Genomic DNA, 16,588 nt, shown 5'->3' on the forward strand with positions numbered 1-16,588 from the left:
TGAGGAACACACATCAACACACACACATCACACACACACTGAGGAACACACATCAACACACACACATCACACACACTGAAGAACACACATCAACACACACACATCACACACACTGAGGAACACACATCAACACACACACATCACACACACTGAGGAACACACATCAACACACACACATCACACACACTGAAGAACACACATCAACACACACACTGAGGAACACACATCAACACACACACATCACACACACTGAGGAACACACATCAACACACACTGAAGAACACACATCAACACACACACTGAGGAACACACATCAACACACACTGAGGAACACACATCAACACACACACATCACACACACTGAAGAACACACATCAACACACACACATCACACACACTGAGGAACACATATCAACACACACACATCACACACACTGAGGAACACACATCAACACACACACATCACACACACCGAGGAACACACATCAACACACACACATCACACACACTGAGGAACACACATCAACACACACACATCACACACACTGAGGAACACACATCAACACACACATCACACACACTGAGGAACACACATCAACACACACACACATCACACACACTGAGGAACACACATCAACACACACACACTGAGGAACACACATCATCACACACATCACACACACTGAGGAACACACATCAACACACACACATCACACACACTGAGGAACACACATCAACACACACACGTCACACACACCGAGGAACACACATCAACACACACACATCACACACACTGAAGAACACACATCAACACACACACACATCTCACACACACTGAGGAACACACATCATCACACACAACACACACACTGAGGAACACACATCATCACACACAACACACACACTGAGGAACACACATCATCACACATCACACACACTGAGGAACACACAGAGGAACACACATCACACACACTGAGGAACACACATCAACACACACACATCACACACACTGAGGAACACACATCAACACACACACATCACACACACTGAGGAACACACATCATCACACACATCACACACACTGAGGAACACACATCAACACACACACATCACACACACTGAGGAACACACATCAACACACACACATCACACACACTGAGGAACACACATCAACACACACATCACACACACTGAGGAACACACATCAACACACACTGAAGAACACACATCAACACACACTGAGGAACACACATCAACACACACACATCACACACACTGAAGAACACACATCAACACACACACATCACACACACTGAGGAACACATATCAACACACACACATCACACACACTGAGGAACACACATCAACACACACACATCACACACACCGAGGAACACACATCAACACACACACATCACACACACTGAGGAACACACATCAACACACACACATCACACACACTGAGGAACACACATCAACACACACACATCACACACACTGAGGAACACACATCAACACACACACACATCACACACACTGAGGAACACACATCAACACACACACACTGAGGAACACACATCATCACACACATCACACACACTGAGGAACACACATCAACACACACACATCACACACACTGAGGAACACACATCAACACACACACATCACACACACCGAGGAACACACATCAACACACACACATCACACACACTGAGGAACACACATCAACACACACACACACATCTCACACACACTGAGGAACACACATCATCACACACAACACACACACTGAGGAACACACATCATCACACACAACACACACACTGAGGAACACACAGAGGAACACACATCAACACACACACATCACACACACTGAGGAACACACATCAACACACACACATCACACACACATCAACACACACACATCACACACACTGAGGAACACACATCATCACACACATCACACACACTGAGGAACACACATCAACACACACACATCACACACACTGAGGAACACACATCAACACACACACACTGAGGAACACACATCATCACACACATCACACACACTGAGGAACACACATCAACACACACACATCACACACACTGAGGAACACACATCAACACACACACATCACACACACCGAGGAACACACATCAACACACACACATCACACACACTGAGGAACACACATCAACACACACACACATCTCACACACACTGAGGAACACACATCATCACACACAACACACACACTGAGGAACACACATCATCACACATCACACACTGAGGAACACACAGAGGAACACACATCAACACACACACATCACACACACTGAGGAACACACATCAACACACACACATCACACACACATCAACACACACACATCACACACACTGAGGAACACACATCATCACACACATCACACACACTGAGGAACACACATCAACACACACACATCACACACACTGAGGAACACACATCAACACACACACATCACACACACTGAGGAACACACATCAACACACACACACATCACACACACTGAGGAACACACATCATCACACACATCACACACACTGAGGAACACACATCACACACACTGAGGAACACACATCAACACACACATCACACACACTGAGGAACACACATCATCACACACAACACACACACTGAGGAACACACATCATCACACACAACACACACACTGAGGAACACACATCATCACACACAACACACACACTGAGGAACACACATCATCACACACAACACACATCATCACACACAACACACACACTGAGGAACACACATCATCACACACAACACACACACTGAGGAACACACATCATCACACACAACACACACACTGAGGAACACACATCATCACACACAACACACACACTGAGGAACACACATCATCACACACATCACACACACTGAGGAACACACATCAACACACACACATCACACACACTGAGGAACACACATCAACACACACACATCACACACACTGAGGAACACACATCATCACACACATCACACACACTGAGGAACACACATCATCACACACATCACACACACTGAGGAACACACATCACACACACTGAGGAACACACATCATCACACACATCACACACACTGAGGAACACACATCATCACACACATCACACACACTGAGGAACACACATCATCACACACATCACACACACTGAGGAACACACATCATCACACACATCACACACACTGAGGAACACACATCATCACACACATCACACACACTGAGGAACACACATCATCACACACACTGAGGAACACACATCATCACACACATCACACACACTGAGGAACACACATCATCACACACATCACACACACTGAGGAACACACATCATCACACACATCACACACACTGAGGAACACACATCACACACACTGAGGAACACACATCATCACACACAACACACACTGAACTGAGGAGTGAATGCAGGGTCATATTCCAAATATTGGGTTTGTGCGTTAATAAAGCGTTTAATGGAATATATAAATCACAATCCAAATGTCATTTTATGGAATAGAGCAGCTCAGACAAAAACTAACTTACTAAATAAAACTTTTATGGTGCTTTTTTTATCCTTATTTAAGAGATTTTAAAGGGGTGGTAAAACGCATTTTTTCGAAGGCTTGATTGTGTTTGTGGGGTGCACTGTAACATGTGTTCATGCTTTGTTTTTAAAAATTGCATTATTTTTCATATATTTTAGCTTTATTCTACACTGCTCTGTCCCTCCTTGTAAAAACGGTCTGATGGTTTCCTGGTTCTATGAAGCCAGCCCCTCAAAACTACGCAATGGGCTCAGATTGGTTAGCTGGCCCAGTGTGTTGTGATTCGCTAACCGTCTAGTGCATGTTTTCCGAAAACGTCACACCCCGTACCTTTACCGGTACTTTGTGCTTTGGTGTATTATAAACAATGGCGTCAATAAAACCCATCGGACCCGGGGAAACGTTAGTGAAGATGATCGAGCAGAACCTGCTCAAGAACGGCTGTTAAACGACGTTTCAGAAAGGTTTGTTTTTTGTTGTTCTCTCATTACTTTTTAGATACGCTGTTATTTAATTGTACTAATTATTATAGAATTACAAAAAAATAAGCTTCATAAACAAGAATTTCATATAATCGTTATAACAAATTACACTACAGTCCTCAAAGGGATTTTTTTGAGTAAAGACTGCGAATCTATAGTGATCGTTACTGACTGTATGCCACCGTTACTTTTGTATTTTTAGAACGATTGTTAGACAAATATCTGTCGACAGAACTATTAACCCAAAACGAACACTAAACATCGGCTGCCAAATCAAACACAGAACCATGTTTAGCCTGTAGATAAACAATCATGTAGATAAACATAAAAGCTCTAATCAAAGAATAATTTACACTAATTCCAAGTTCGCTGTTGAGATTAAAAAAAAAAGTTTGTAACGTTAGGTGTTTGTCGGATAACGTTAAGTATGAATGAGCATTTAACAAACCAGCAGAGCCAAACAGCGTTGTGATTTGTTTACTTCCTTTCTTACAACGTACAGTTAACAATACGAACTATTACAGGAAACACATCGACGAAAAATAAATCATACTTACAGGTTGTGGCCCGTAAACAAAAGCTTCTGTTTTTAAAGTTGGAACTGCTCCATCTTTCAGGACAAGCCGTTGTGTGAATCCTGCATTGAGCTTGAGAAGATTGCGAAAGCTTTCCTCCGTAACATGTTCAGCACAGAGAGCGAGATTTGGGTCATAATTATGAGGGACCGAGTTAAAAATAAATTTTAACCATTGATCCCTAACTCCCTCGTCCCTATGAAAGGCTGAACAAAGTGAACCTGCAATCCGGATGAAAATAACAGCAGCGTTTCGACGGCATTGCGACAACTCCTGTCCAAAACAGCAATATAAAATGGCCTCGCCCCGCTTCAGTATTCTCGGAGGAGGGGTTTATGTAAATAATGGGATATGCTGACGTCAGCAACTCCCGAGGAATGTCGTGTAGTCCAAAACCGATCGTTTGCTGTAGTCCTTAGAAATTGAATTTTTTAAAAGCAAATATCTCCCTTTGCTTTGAACTTTGAGCGCTGTAACTTTGCAGATGTTGTTTATCCTCAAACAGCAACATTACACACTAGCTAAAGTTAGAAAAGTGAAATCGTGTTTTACCACCCCTTTAACTATAACTTAAGTTTAACTTGATTACTCAGAACAGCGCTATATAAATGTAACGAATTATTATAAATCACAATCCAATTTTTATTTTATGGAATAGAGCAGCTCAGAAAAAACTGACTTAGAAACTAATTATCTAACTTAACTATGCTTTTTGTCCTTTTTAAAGCTTTTAACAAAGATCACCATCTAAAGTTGACCTAAATTCACCCTCTAAATTCATACAAAGTGTTTATGAAGTTTGCAATCTATATTTCTCTTTCATTACCAGTTCATTTGTAAATGTTACAAAAGCACATTCTCAAGTGTTCATTTTGCCTGGAGAAATCCATAACTTTCCAGTCGTTTCATATAATTAATAGCCGCTACTTTTTCCACTGGGAAACTTGATTGATATAAAAGAAAAAGCACTTTTTATCTGAAATCAAAGTACTTGATAACCCAAAAAATGTGCGACGGTTAAAATACACGTTGTCCAAACCATATATGAAAAGTCCAAAAACTAGGTCTGTCACACAGTGTTTTTTATTACATTTGTTGGGGTGTGAGTGATGATAATCAACAACTTTCAGACCAACAGTGATATTCATCTGATGATGAATATGAAACTGAATGAAACTCCAGTGAATCACGTGCATTATGGCACTGAAAAGAGCAGAATAATGAGAGGGAGCGTGAAGGCCTGATACTGATACTTCATTTGAAAGGCTTATTGGACCGAGTGATTTGTTTACGAGAGACGGGCGTCCATATGATGTCATGTGATATTAGAGGCAAGAGTTGCTTTGCATTATTAAATCATAGACAAAAGCAAACAGACTGAAAACAAGGTACCAGCACATCAGCTTACACAGCATCACTCGGGCATCACTGACCTTTCGTAGGAGTGGACGCTCACGCTCACGCTCACACACACACACACACACACACACACACACACACACACACACACACACACACACACACACACACACACACACACACACACACACACACACACACACACACACACACACACACAGCGACAGACGGTCAGTGTGTTAAAAGATGCCACAGCGTGTTACGATTTCTCAGAAGTTGCTTCATCTGGTGTGAAAGACTAATGAGGCTTTACAGCAATACAGCAGTTTCTCTTTCAGCTCTTTCATCATCCGAGACGCTGTACGTACACTTCACGCTCAATATAGACCAGATCACGTTTGAGTTTCATATGTCAGATAGATTTCACATACTATATCTTGACAGACAAGATAGGCTTCAAACACACAATCATGTGAATGCAACAATATAACATAACATGCACTTTGAATCTTTTATTTTTTTGATTATATTATTTTAATATTATATTAAATTACATTATTAAAATTAAATTGATTTAAATTATGTAATTGTAATACAATTATTATAATATACTTATTTGAATTATATTATTATAATACGTAAATAAAAAATAAAAAAAAATAAATGCATTTATCCAAACAAACTTAAATGCGTTCAAACTAATTAAATTTAATTGCATTTAAAACCAATTATATTTTCAATGCATTTAACCCAATAAATGCAATAAATAAATAAATTTAAATGCATTTAACCAAATAAACTTATATGAATTTAAATAAATAAAATTTAAATGCATTTGAACAAATCAATTTAAATGCATTTAAACAAAAGCATTTTCAATGCATTTAAACATAAATGGTTTAAAGGGCAACTAAACACTAAAACAACTTTTTTTAGTTAATGATCTGTAAGAATGGAGCTTCATAAATGCTGTTCATTGATTCGAGTACATTTTGTGACATTTGGGTTTAAATTGTTTTAATTCTGCAATATATGGTGTAAAAACGTCTGAGTGTTGCCCTCTTCACGTTGAACGGTGTCTACTGCGGTTGAATTTTCCTATTGGAAGGAAAATTCCTTGTGGTGCCCTCTGAATCAGAGGGTACCAGCTCATCACGCCCTTGCCTACAGAGAGATGTGTCTCAGGTGCACGCCCCCCTCCGCTGGGCTCTGCCCACTTTTACAGCATTTTTCAAATATTGTCAGTGGGTGGAGTCAGGCTCTGACCAAGGGTTTAGTTACCCTTTAAAAAATAAAAATAAAATAAATAAATAAATATAGCTCACGTGACTGGCTCATATCTAAGGATTGCATTGCAGCATGCAGGTTGTGTATTAATCATATTAATATTACACCAATCATACTAATAGCAATGCTAATGTCTCTCTGCAGGTGTTGCAGACGTCTCTGGTTTATTCTGTTCCAGCAAACGCAGCAGAAACACTGTTATCACTGCAGCAGCTCTAACAGCCAACAGCAAACACAATAAATCACGACAGGCGATTAAATCCAGCGGCAGACGTAATGAAAATGGACTTGTGTTGACGTGAGTGTGCGTTGACTGGAGTCAGAAGACCAGCGCTAACTAAAGGCCTTCAGTTACGACTGATCATCTGGGTCAGCGCTCCAGGCTTCCTTTCTCTGACTCACGACAACAAAACGCAGAATAATGAGTGTGTCCGTCTAATGGATCACAATCTAATAGAGTTTGGGAAACTGATTCAGACCACATCCGTCATGAACTCAATCTCTCTTATCCTGATAAAAAGGCCCTTATGTTTCACACTGCAAACATTTGTCTGAGAGGAAAAGCAACAGCATTTCAGATTTGATACATTCACACACATGCACTATCATGCATTCACACACATGCACTATCATGCATTCACACACATGCACTATCATGCATTCACACACATGCACTATCATACATTCACACACATGCACTATCATGCATTCACACACATGCACTATCATGCATTCACACACATGCACTTACCAGAGTTTCATTATTCACTGAAATGAGCATGCATAAATATACTTACTGTGTTTCAACAGTGCACATGTGTGAATGCATAGTATACATATATATACCCACACGACTGCATTTATTTGATCAAAAATACAGTAAGAACTGTGAAATATTTTTTGCAATCTAAAAGAGCTGTCTTCTATGTAAATATATTACCCAAGCAAAAGGATACAGCCAATGAGAGTGTCTCTTCTCCCAATTAACAAAAGATCACTGTCTGGACTAATGCATGATAAGAATAATGTGTAAACCCCCTTCAGATTTACGGGAATCCAACGAAGGAAGGAGTCGCTCTCCATGTAAAGTCTAACGTCTATTAAAGAAAGCGATGACCCGGGTCATGAATGACTGTTTGTATGAAGCAGAAAGTCTTCATCATCCAGACAGTGATTAAAGTCTCATCTGTGTGTTTGATTCTAGTAATGAAGCACTGGCTTTTAAACGACCCTCTCTATCTCATCATATTAACATGATCAGACTGAAGCATCTGTCTGAATTTCAGCCCTCACACACTCAAAAGCAAAAGACATCATTAGTGGAGTACAGCGAGCTTCCTCTGGATGATTAGATCGATGCGGGACGTCAACGAGACTGAAGGACAGACAGTTATTCAGATATTCTGGCCAGTTGGGCCTCTTTACACTGCAGGTCTTGATGCCCAATTCTGATCTGTTGCCTATTTCCGATTTTTTTGACCGTTCGTTTACACATTCTTTCAATTGTGACCCATATCCGAAACGTCGCACATGCTTAAAGGGGATTCTTGCACAGATGGACGAACGCGGAATATGCTTGATGCTAGCTTTGTGATATATGCAAAGTTATATAAAAGAAATTTCTCATGAGAAATAATATTCGTGCTACAGATACGCACTTTCATGAGATCGTTGCGGGCTTTAACGAGGAGCAGTGGGTCTGAAATTTTAGGATAAACAAGCCAACCTTTGATATGTTGTGTCGACGTGTGTCTCCTACGCATCGCTCTGTTCCTTCTAGTAACTGTCTGGGTGCCAAATATAACAATTTTGTCAGATTTACCTAAATACATATTTAATAAAACATTAAAATGTCTCATTTATCATATATATTGCATAATTTATAATATATTATAGTATGCATATATAGTATATTATAGTATGCATACACTGTATATTATAAAGTATTTTTCATGCATTAGTACTTATATATAAAATTAAAAAACTAATAAAATAAAAAAATAAAAGAAAATAATAAAAGAAAAAAAATATTACCTATAAATATAAATCCTAAATCTATTTCTATTATATACAAAAAATATTTAAGAAAATGCAAATGAGTGAAATTTCACATGGATTTATATTGAACATTTAAATTGAATTTAAATAATATTGAAAATATTAATTACGCTTACATTTAATACATTAATAGTATAATTTATAATATTAATATTATAAATAATATTTATATTATAATATTAAAATACAGCATTATCTTATAAAATGTGAATCTGGTACATCATCCTAGCATATATAAAAAAAAATAACATAAAATAATTAAAAATGAACTATTACATATAAATCTTAAATCTATTTTTGCCCAATGTAAATATTACATCTAACTTTATTTAAAAATATTAAATAAACAAATATTGATTGTAAAAAATTTAAAATGTTAATTACATTTACATTTAATGATTATTACTTATATATATAATTAATATATTCATATATTCATTAAAATACATAAAAATGAAACATTTGAAATGGCATTATCTTATAAAATGTAAATCTGACAAATCACCCTTCAACTAGTAGATCTAGTGATGACATGTAAACTAAGGTCAATAGTTGGTCTCTATGGAGGCTGTGGATTGACCAATCAGACGACAGGACCAGAATTATCTGTGTTATAATATAACAATAAGCATAATGTGTGTTTACCGTGCAGAGCTCTGTAAGCGCAGCCCAGACTGGCAGAGTTCGGCACGTCGATGGTGTAAACCGGAGCGTTGAAGACGTCAGACAGAACCTGAAGTGATGAGATATGAACGAACATTACAAGTCCCGACATGATATTACGCTATAACTACAGACTCATAATCATGTGATCAGAGTTGCAGTGATAACAACAGCGTCCTAAAATAATACCTGTAAAATGTCCTTGTTAGATGACGCTCCTCCTGTTGCCAGCACTCGAGTGCCCTGAACTACAGGAGAGAGAGAGATTTATAGTTAAATATCATCATAAACTAAACTTACTGCACGTGACAACTAACTAGATTAACAGACAGATCATAACAGAAGCGCTGTGAGCTGTTTTCTCTCTCTGTGTGTGTGTGTGTGTGTGTGTGTGTGTGTGTGTGTGTGTGTATGAAGCATGCCAGACATCAGTCATGTTAACACTGCCATCACAGGCTGAATGAGACATAAAACATTATGTTATGCTAATTAAAGCATAATTCAGCCTGTATAAAGCATATAAACAAATGTTATGCAATAAAATGGCACATAAAAAGGAAAATCACTGCAGATCCAAACCATAAAATTATTGCACCTGTAAAATTTGAGCACCATGAGGAACAGATCTGAGATCAACAAACTGCATCTTAATAGAAAACATGAACCAGATAATCAGACAGAAAGTGATGGATATATATATATATATATATATATATATATATACACACATATAAAACAACACATGCAGTGGATCTCGGTTTGATTCTTCATAAGCATAAGTAAACAACACTGCAGGCATTTTCTGGAGAAGTCTCTGGTTTGGCTTTTTCCCAGCATTCCTGCGTTTCCTCCGCATAAAAAGACTGACGGAATGATTAAGATCAGCCTCATTTGCATTCATTAAATATTCATGAGACTCGTTCCTAAGAGCTCAGACCTACAGGTGCTGCTGAAGACACACACACACACACACACACACACACACACACACACACACACACACACACACACACACACACACACACACACACACACACACACACACACACACACACACACACACACACACACACACACGCACACACACGCACACGCGCACACTGTATAATCCAGAGTCTATCAGCATCTATTGTGTTACTCCTACACATGAATATAACACCAATCATTAGAAAGAAACCCAGGGTATATTTCCATAAAATTTTTAAAACCTACACATCATTACCATAATAATAATAATATTATACATTTTTATTTGGGGATAAAAATAACAGTAATACAGTATAGTTTTGTTTTAAATCACTTTTATGCATTTGACCGGTTTAAAATTTTCAAAAAGCAAGTGAAAATATCTAAATCTTCACGGATGTGTCAGTTTGATCGCATTTTTAACACCTTTGAAAAGTGGATTAAAAACATGTTAATGCTAATTAATTACGGATTTATTTTTACATTAAGGCATTTTAAAACTTTAAGGATCCGCGGAGACCTTGAAACCAATAAAGAAAGAAAATAATATTTCTTATGAATATAAGCAAAAATAAATGTAAATGCAACTAAAATATGCAATAAAGTATACATAATTAAAATGTGAATGCCTTCCATTTGGATTTATAATAAACATCCTGATCTTTGAAATTTACATTCAGCTTTTATATGTAAGATCGACACATTTTTAAAATATTTTTTGAAGAATAAATGTTTTTATACACTACAGATATTCAACATAATTAATAATTCCATCCAGCCTCAGAGCATCAACATCCTTATGATGAATTTAGTGTAGGACTGAGAAATGATTAATCACGATTAATCACATCCAAAATAAAAGTTTGTGTTAACATAATATGTGTGTGTACTGTGTATAATTATTTTGTATATATAATCAAACACACATGCATGTATATATTTAAGAAATATTTGCATGTATATATTGTATATATTTATAAAAATATCACATTTTTCTTAAATATATACATGCATGTGTGTGTATTTATACATACAAAATAATTATACACGGTACACACACATATTATGTTAACACAAACTTTTATTTTGGATCGATTAATCACAATTTTAGTGAGATATGCTAATTTAGTGAGATCATATGAGTCAAAGTAAACTGTGAGGGGGTGTGACCATCTTCATCATAAATTGCAAAGCACATATATATTCAGGACAGAGAGAATCGTGAATCACATGATTATTTATTGATCAATAATGCAAATGCGCTCATGCATTTCATATCCTGAGCTGGCGCCGTGTTTCTCAATCAACAAGCTTCAGATGTGGTGTTTTCATGCATTGAAACGCACCCATGCGCCTGCAGTCTCATTGAGATGTTAGTGTCGACTACACAGCCTGCATGTGCATTATTAATGATTATTGACAGACGTGTCCAGCGTGACTCTGGTTAAACCCAGGTCAGATGAGAGCGGTTTCATCACACCATCGCCCTGCGGCAACAGCAAATGTCAAAACACCTTCGGCACAAATCGACACACAACGTTCCTGTCTGATAAAAGATTAACTGAGAAACATCCCTCAGGTCTGGAAATATCTCAGAGAACATGACGCATGTGTGTGGAACAGAGGCTGCGTGCTTAGTTTAAAACTACTACACAAATAAAATAAAAATGGTAACTGAAGTAGATTATACATTTTTTATTCATGCATTTAAAATTTAGATATACCTGCTATATATTAGAATTCATTTAAGGCATGCACTTTATATTTTAGGTATTAATTACTGTATTTTTGAACGTGTAAACTGTAGATTACATTGAGTAATTGGCAGTATGTAATTTTTCCCCCTTTTTTCTCTCTTGTTTATTACTTGTAGTCTTTTTTCATCTTCTATTGTATTGTTGTGAAAAAAAAACACACTTTCCAACAAGGTTTCATTTGTTAACATTAGTGAAAATGAACTAACAATGAACAATACTTCTACAGCATTTATTAATCTTAGTTAATATTAATCTCAACATTTATTAATCCTAGTTAATATTAACATTTGCTTCTGTTATTATTAAGTACTAACATGAACATTTTTGTTCACCAACATTAAAAAATGTAAATTAATGCTGAAAAAAAGTTATTGCTCATTGTTAGTTAATGCATAAACTGAAGTTAACTAAAGAGAACTTATTGTAAAGTGTTACCAAAATATTAAACTGAATACAGCGAGATAAAAACAGTAAATTCTTTTGAGACTAAACTTTAAAACACGAACTGTCTGATGTCAGAGAGTCAAACATCAAAACATGATCGTCTACATTTACACATCAATGACGCCTAATGAGTGATCAGAAACTTTGATCTAATATTTATGGTGAAACGCATAAAAAACATTAAATTATAAAATGGTTAAAAAAATGCATGATGCCATGAAGAATATTTCTTTTATTTATATATATAATATACAGTACCAATCAAAAGTTTGGGGTCTGTACGATTTATTTAATGTGTTTAAAATCTCTTCTGCTCACCAACGCTGCATTTATTTGACAAAAAATACTGTAAAAAACGTCTCAGGTTACGACTGTAACCTATGTTCCCTGAGAACAGGGAACGAGACAATACGTCAACGACGCTATGGGGGAACGCCTCAGGCGTGACAGGTGTCTGAAATCACTATCAAATCACGTCAATCATATTGACCGGCGACAGCCCGTGAATCATTAGCGTGAATGATTAACGTGCGACCTGGAAGTATAAAGGGGCGCCTTGCAAACATGACAAATCACCTTATCGTCTGAAGGGACTGTACGGTAGGCAAGCCCCGCGGCATGGCAGGGAGACGTATTGTCTCGTTCCCTGTTCTCAGGGAACATAGGTTACAGTCGTAACCTGAGACGTTCCCTTTCGAAGGGAACTCAACAATACGTCAACGACGCTATGGGGAACGATATACCAACGCCGCCATGCTAAGGGGAGTGCATGCCAAGTGGCAGTGACAACTGTCAGAACCAGCAACTTCAAATGAAACGCTAGAACCACTCACCCTCAGGTCACACTGGGCTGTCAGTGACAGCATTCCCTACGGTCATAGCCCAAGCTACAGCCTCACAGAAAAAACCTTCATAAACATGGTTAAATGAAAGGTCTACCTGGGCCGGCTCCGGGCCTGGAACCTCAGCTTCCAATTAGAAGGGGTCCCTTCTAGGGAATGTGGCTAGGGAACCCAAGGGAACCCCAGCCAGTCACTATTCAGGGGAACGTACTCACCCCGAAATGCCACCAGGACGGCCTGACCTGGCGCCAGTACATAGACACTTAGTCTGGCCAAATCCTGTCTGTCTGAAGACAGAGCCTCTGGACAAATGCCTTAAGTAAGGCATCCAACCCGAGGGACTGCGAAGCTGGCAGTGAACCACTCGGCCCGGATCTCAGAGACGGGATATCCCGGAGAGTATGACTCAGCATAGTGCTTTCCGACCCTTGCTAGCGAGGGGAGTTTCTCTACTCGATCCACGGATCAACCCAGTGTCTGTGTTTCAAAACACTGAGGAGGCCTGTGAAGGCCTAAGGGCTGATCTAACTGGGAGGCCTCACGAGAGGCCTACGACCGTCTGACCAGACTCAGGAAGCCGCATGCTCAAAGAGACCCTCATGAGGGGAGCACACGGTCTGCCTGATAGGCAAACCAGGCTGTAGGCAGAAAAGCTTCCGGGAGGGAACCTTTAGCAGAGAATGAACACTTTAGCGAGCCAGGGCGCAAGCTCGCCTTCAGCAGCTGCCTATTAAGGCTAGCTGAAACTGATAGCAAGAGACCACTAGCTTCATAAACCCAGCACCACTAGGGAGCGTTACAGGGAGGCCCGGAGAGGCCTACTACCTGATCCTTTAGGGAGGCACGTGAGGCCTACTACCTGATAACCACAGTACGTGGGATGCTCACCTTCAGGGAGGCCTGGTGAGGCCTACCACCTGGTCACCACTATCTGTGGGAACTCACTGGTAGCTTTGAGCCCTGAGTCCGGGTGAAAGTATAAGGTGGCCTGCTAAGGCCAGCCAGCTGGGGACTCGCCTATCAGGGAGGCCTGGTCGGGCCTACTAGCTAATAGCAAGTCATATTCTGCCATAAAGTACACTGTTGGAAACCATACTACACAGCATAATTCACTAATGGGCTTCCAGTAGCGCTATAAGGTATGTCCCACAATGTTGGGACTCACCTCCGAGGAGGCCTGTTTAAGGCCTACTACCCATCAGTGAGTCAACTGCCCGAACCACCAAGGCCAACCACGTAAAGTGAGCTGGCCTACAGTGCCCTCTGGGGGGCTGTCCAATCAAGGAGGCCTGCTGAGGCCTACTACCTAATGGCGCAGCCTTCGTTGGCCGCCTACAGCATCCTGGTGCCTAATCACATTGCCCATGGCAGTGTACTCCGCAAGAAAGCTAGCACCCTTAAAACAAGGGGAGTACAACATACGCCACTCTGCCTCAACGGAGGCCCCAGTTAGTCAGGGGCCTACCATCTATGCATGGGCGTCAGCTCAGGGCAATGCTCTGGCTTCAGGGGAGCGTACTTCGACCAAAGAAGAAGTGAAGCTTACTCCATACTCGACCCGAGCCATAGTGGTGCGAGGTGGGATAAAACAGAACTGGGAGTGAAGTGCTCAGACCTACCCTGTATCACAGGGGAATACTCACACCTCACCCTGAGGTTATCAGGGTGCGGGCCTGCCAGCGGCTCTAGGGGTGACAGAAATGTATCTGTGCCCAACCTAGGGGAGTGGGGCTTGAATGAAAGCCAACCACCTACAACCTAGCGCTCGAGCAGTAGCTCAGCGAGGTGAGTGAAGCCTAAACTGGCGGCCTAAATCCATAGGCCAGTTCTGCATGGCAGGGTCGGGCAGGAAACCCAGTCTTCTTCGTGAAGCGAAAGACGGCCTAACCCTGCTCAATAAAGACATATATACCACGGAGGCCTGTTTGAGGCCTCCCATGTCCTTACAAACCATCCTCAGCACCACGCTGCATTACTCTAGTCACCCCAGAATGCAGAGAAGGGGGCGGGCCTTGGCCTAACGACTCCCACGGGAGGAGGCTGTTTATACAGGGATGCTAGAAACCAACATTCACACAGTGAAGGGTCAGAGGAAGAAATGCTAAAATTTTTAGCAGAGCGCCTCTAATATCCCTGGCACAGCCTAGGCCAGCTACAGAGGCGGCCCTGGTGAGGGCCAGCCTGCAAGCATAGATCAATCTCAGGGCTCGGAGGAGCCACAGCCTTACTAAAGAATATAGTCTGTATTATTCCATACAAAGGGCTGCAGAATCGCTCAGCCTAATGAAACCCAAACAGAGCTCAAGGGGCGAAATACTCAGGAAGAAGTCAACGGACCCGTGGGCCGGACATAAGATCTATCTGAAGCTCTAGCGTCAGTCAACACTCTAAGTAAAAAATTCTAAGAGAGAGACCAACTACTCTACCCTGAGGTGGCTAACAGCCCGAAGGCTAACATAGTTATCGTTCTGGCCACCTAACGGGGAACTTCAGGGCCCTAATGATCCAGGAAACTTCTCTTACCTTATTACCTTGACATGACCCCATAGC

General features: G+C 40.0%; 1 protein-coding gene across 3 annotated transcripts in view; it reads right to left on the reverse strand.

Moving 5' to 3' along the window:
* xylb (xylulokinase homolog (H. influenzae)) overlaps positions 1–16,588 on the reverse strand; it is a 59,714-nt gene that overhangs the window by 23,296 nt on the left and 19,830 nt on the right. For all 3 annotated transcript variants that reach the window (XM_077219231.1, XM_077219230.1, XM_077219232.1), the window contains 2 exons: positions 10,219–10,277; positions 10,012–10,099 (listed from right to left, as the gene is read on the reverse strand). In XM_077219231.1, coding sequence (XP_077075346.1) covers positions 10,012–10,099; positions 10,219–10,277 — 147 coding nt within the window. The remainder of the gene's footprint in view (positions 1–10,011; positions 10,100–10,218; positions 10,278–16,588) is intronic.

The sequence above is a fragment of the Siphateles boraxobius genome, unplaced genomic scaffold (genome assembly GCF_051911475.1).
Source record: "Siphateles boraxobius isolate OS27281-9 unplaced genomic scaffold, OSU_SipBor_1 12, whole genome shotgun sequence".
Lineage (NCBI taxonomy): Eukaryota > Metazoa > Chordata > Actinopteri > Cypriniformes > Leuciscidae > Siphateles > Siphateles boraxobius.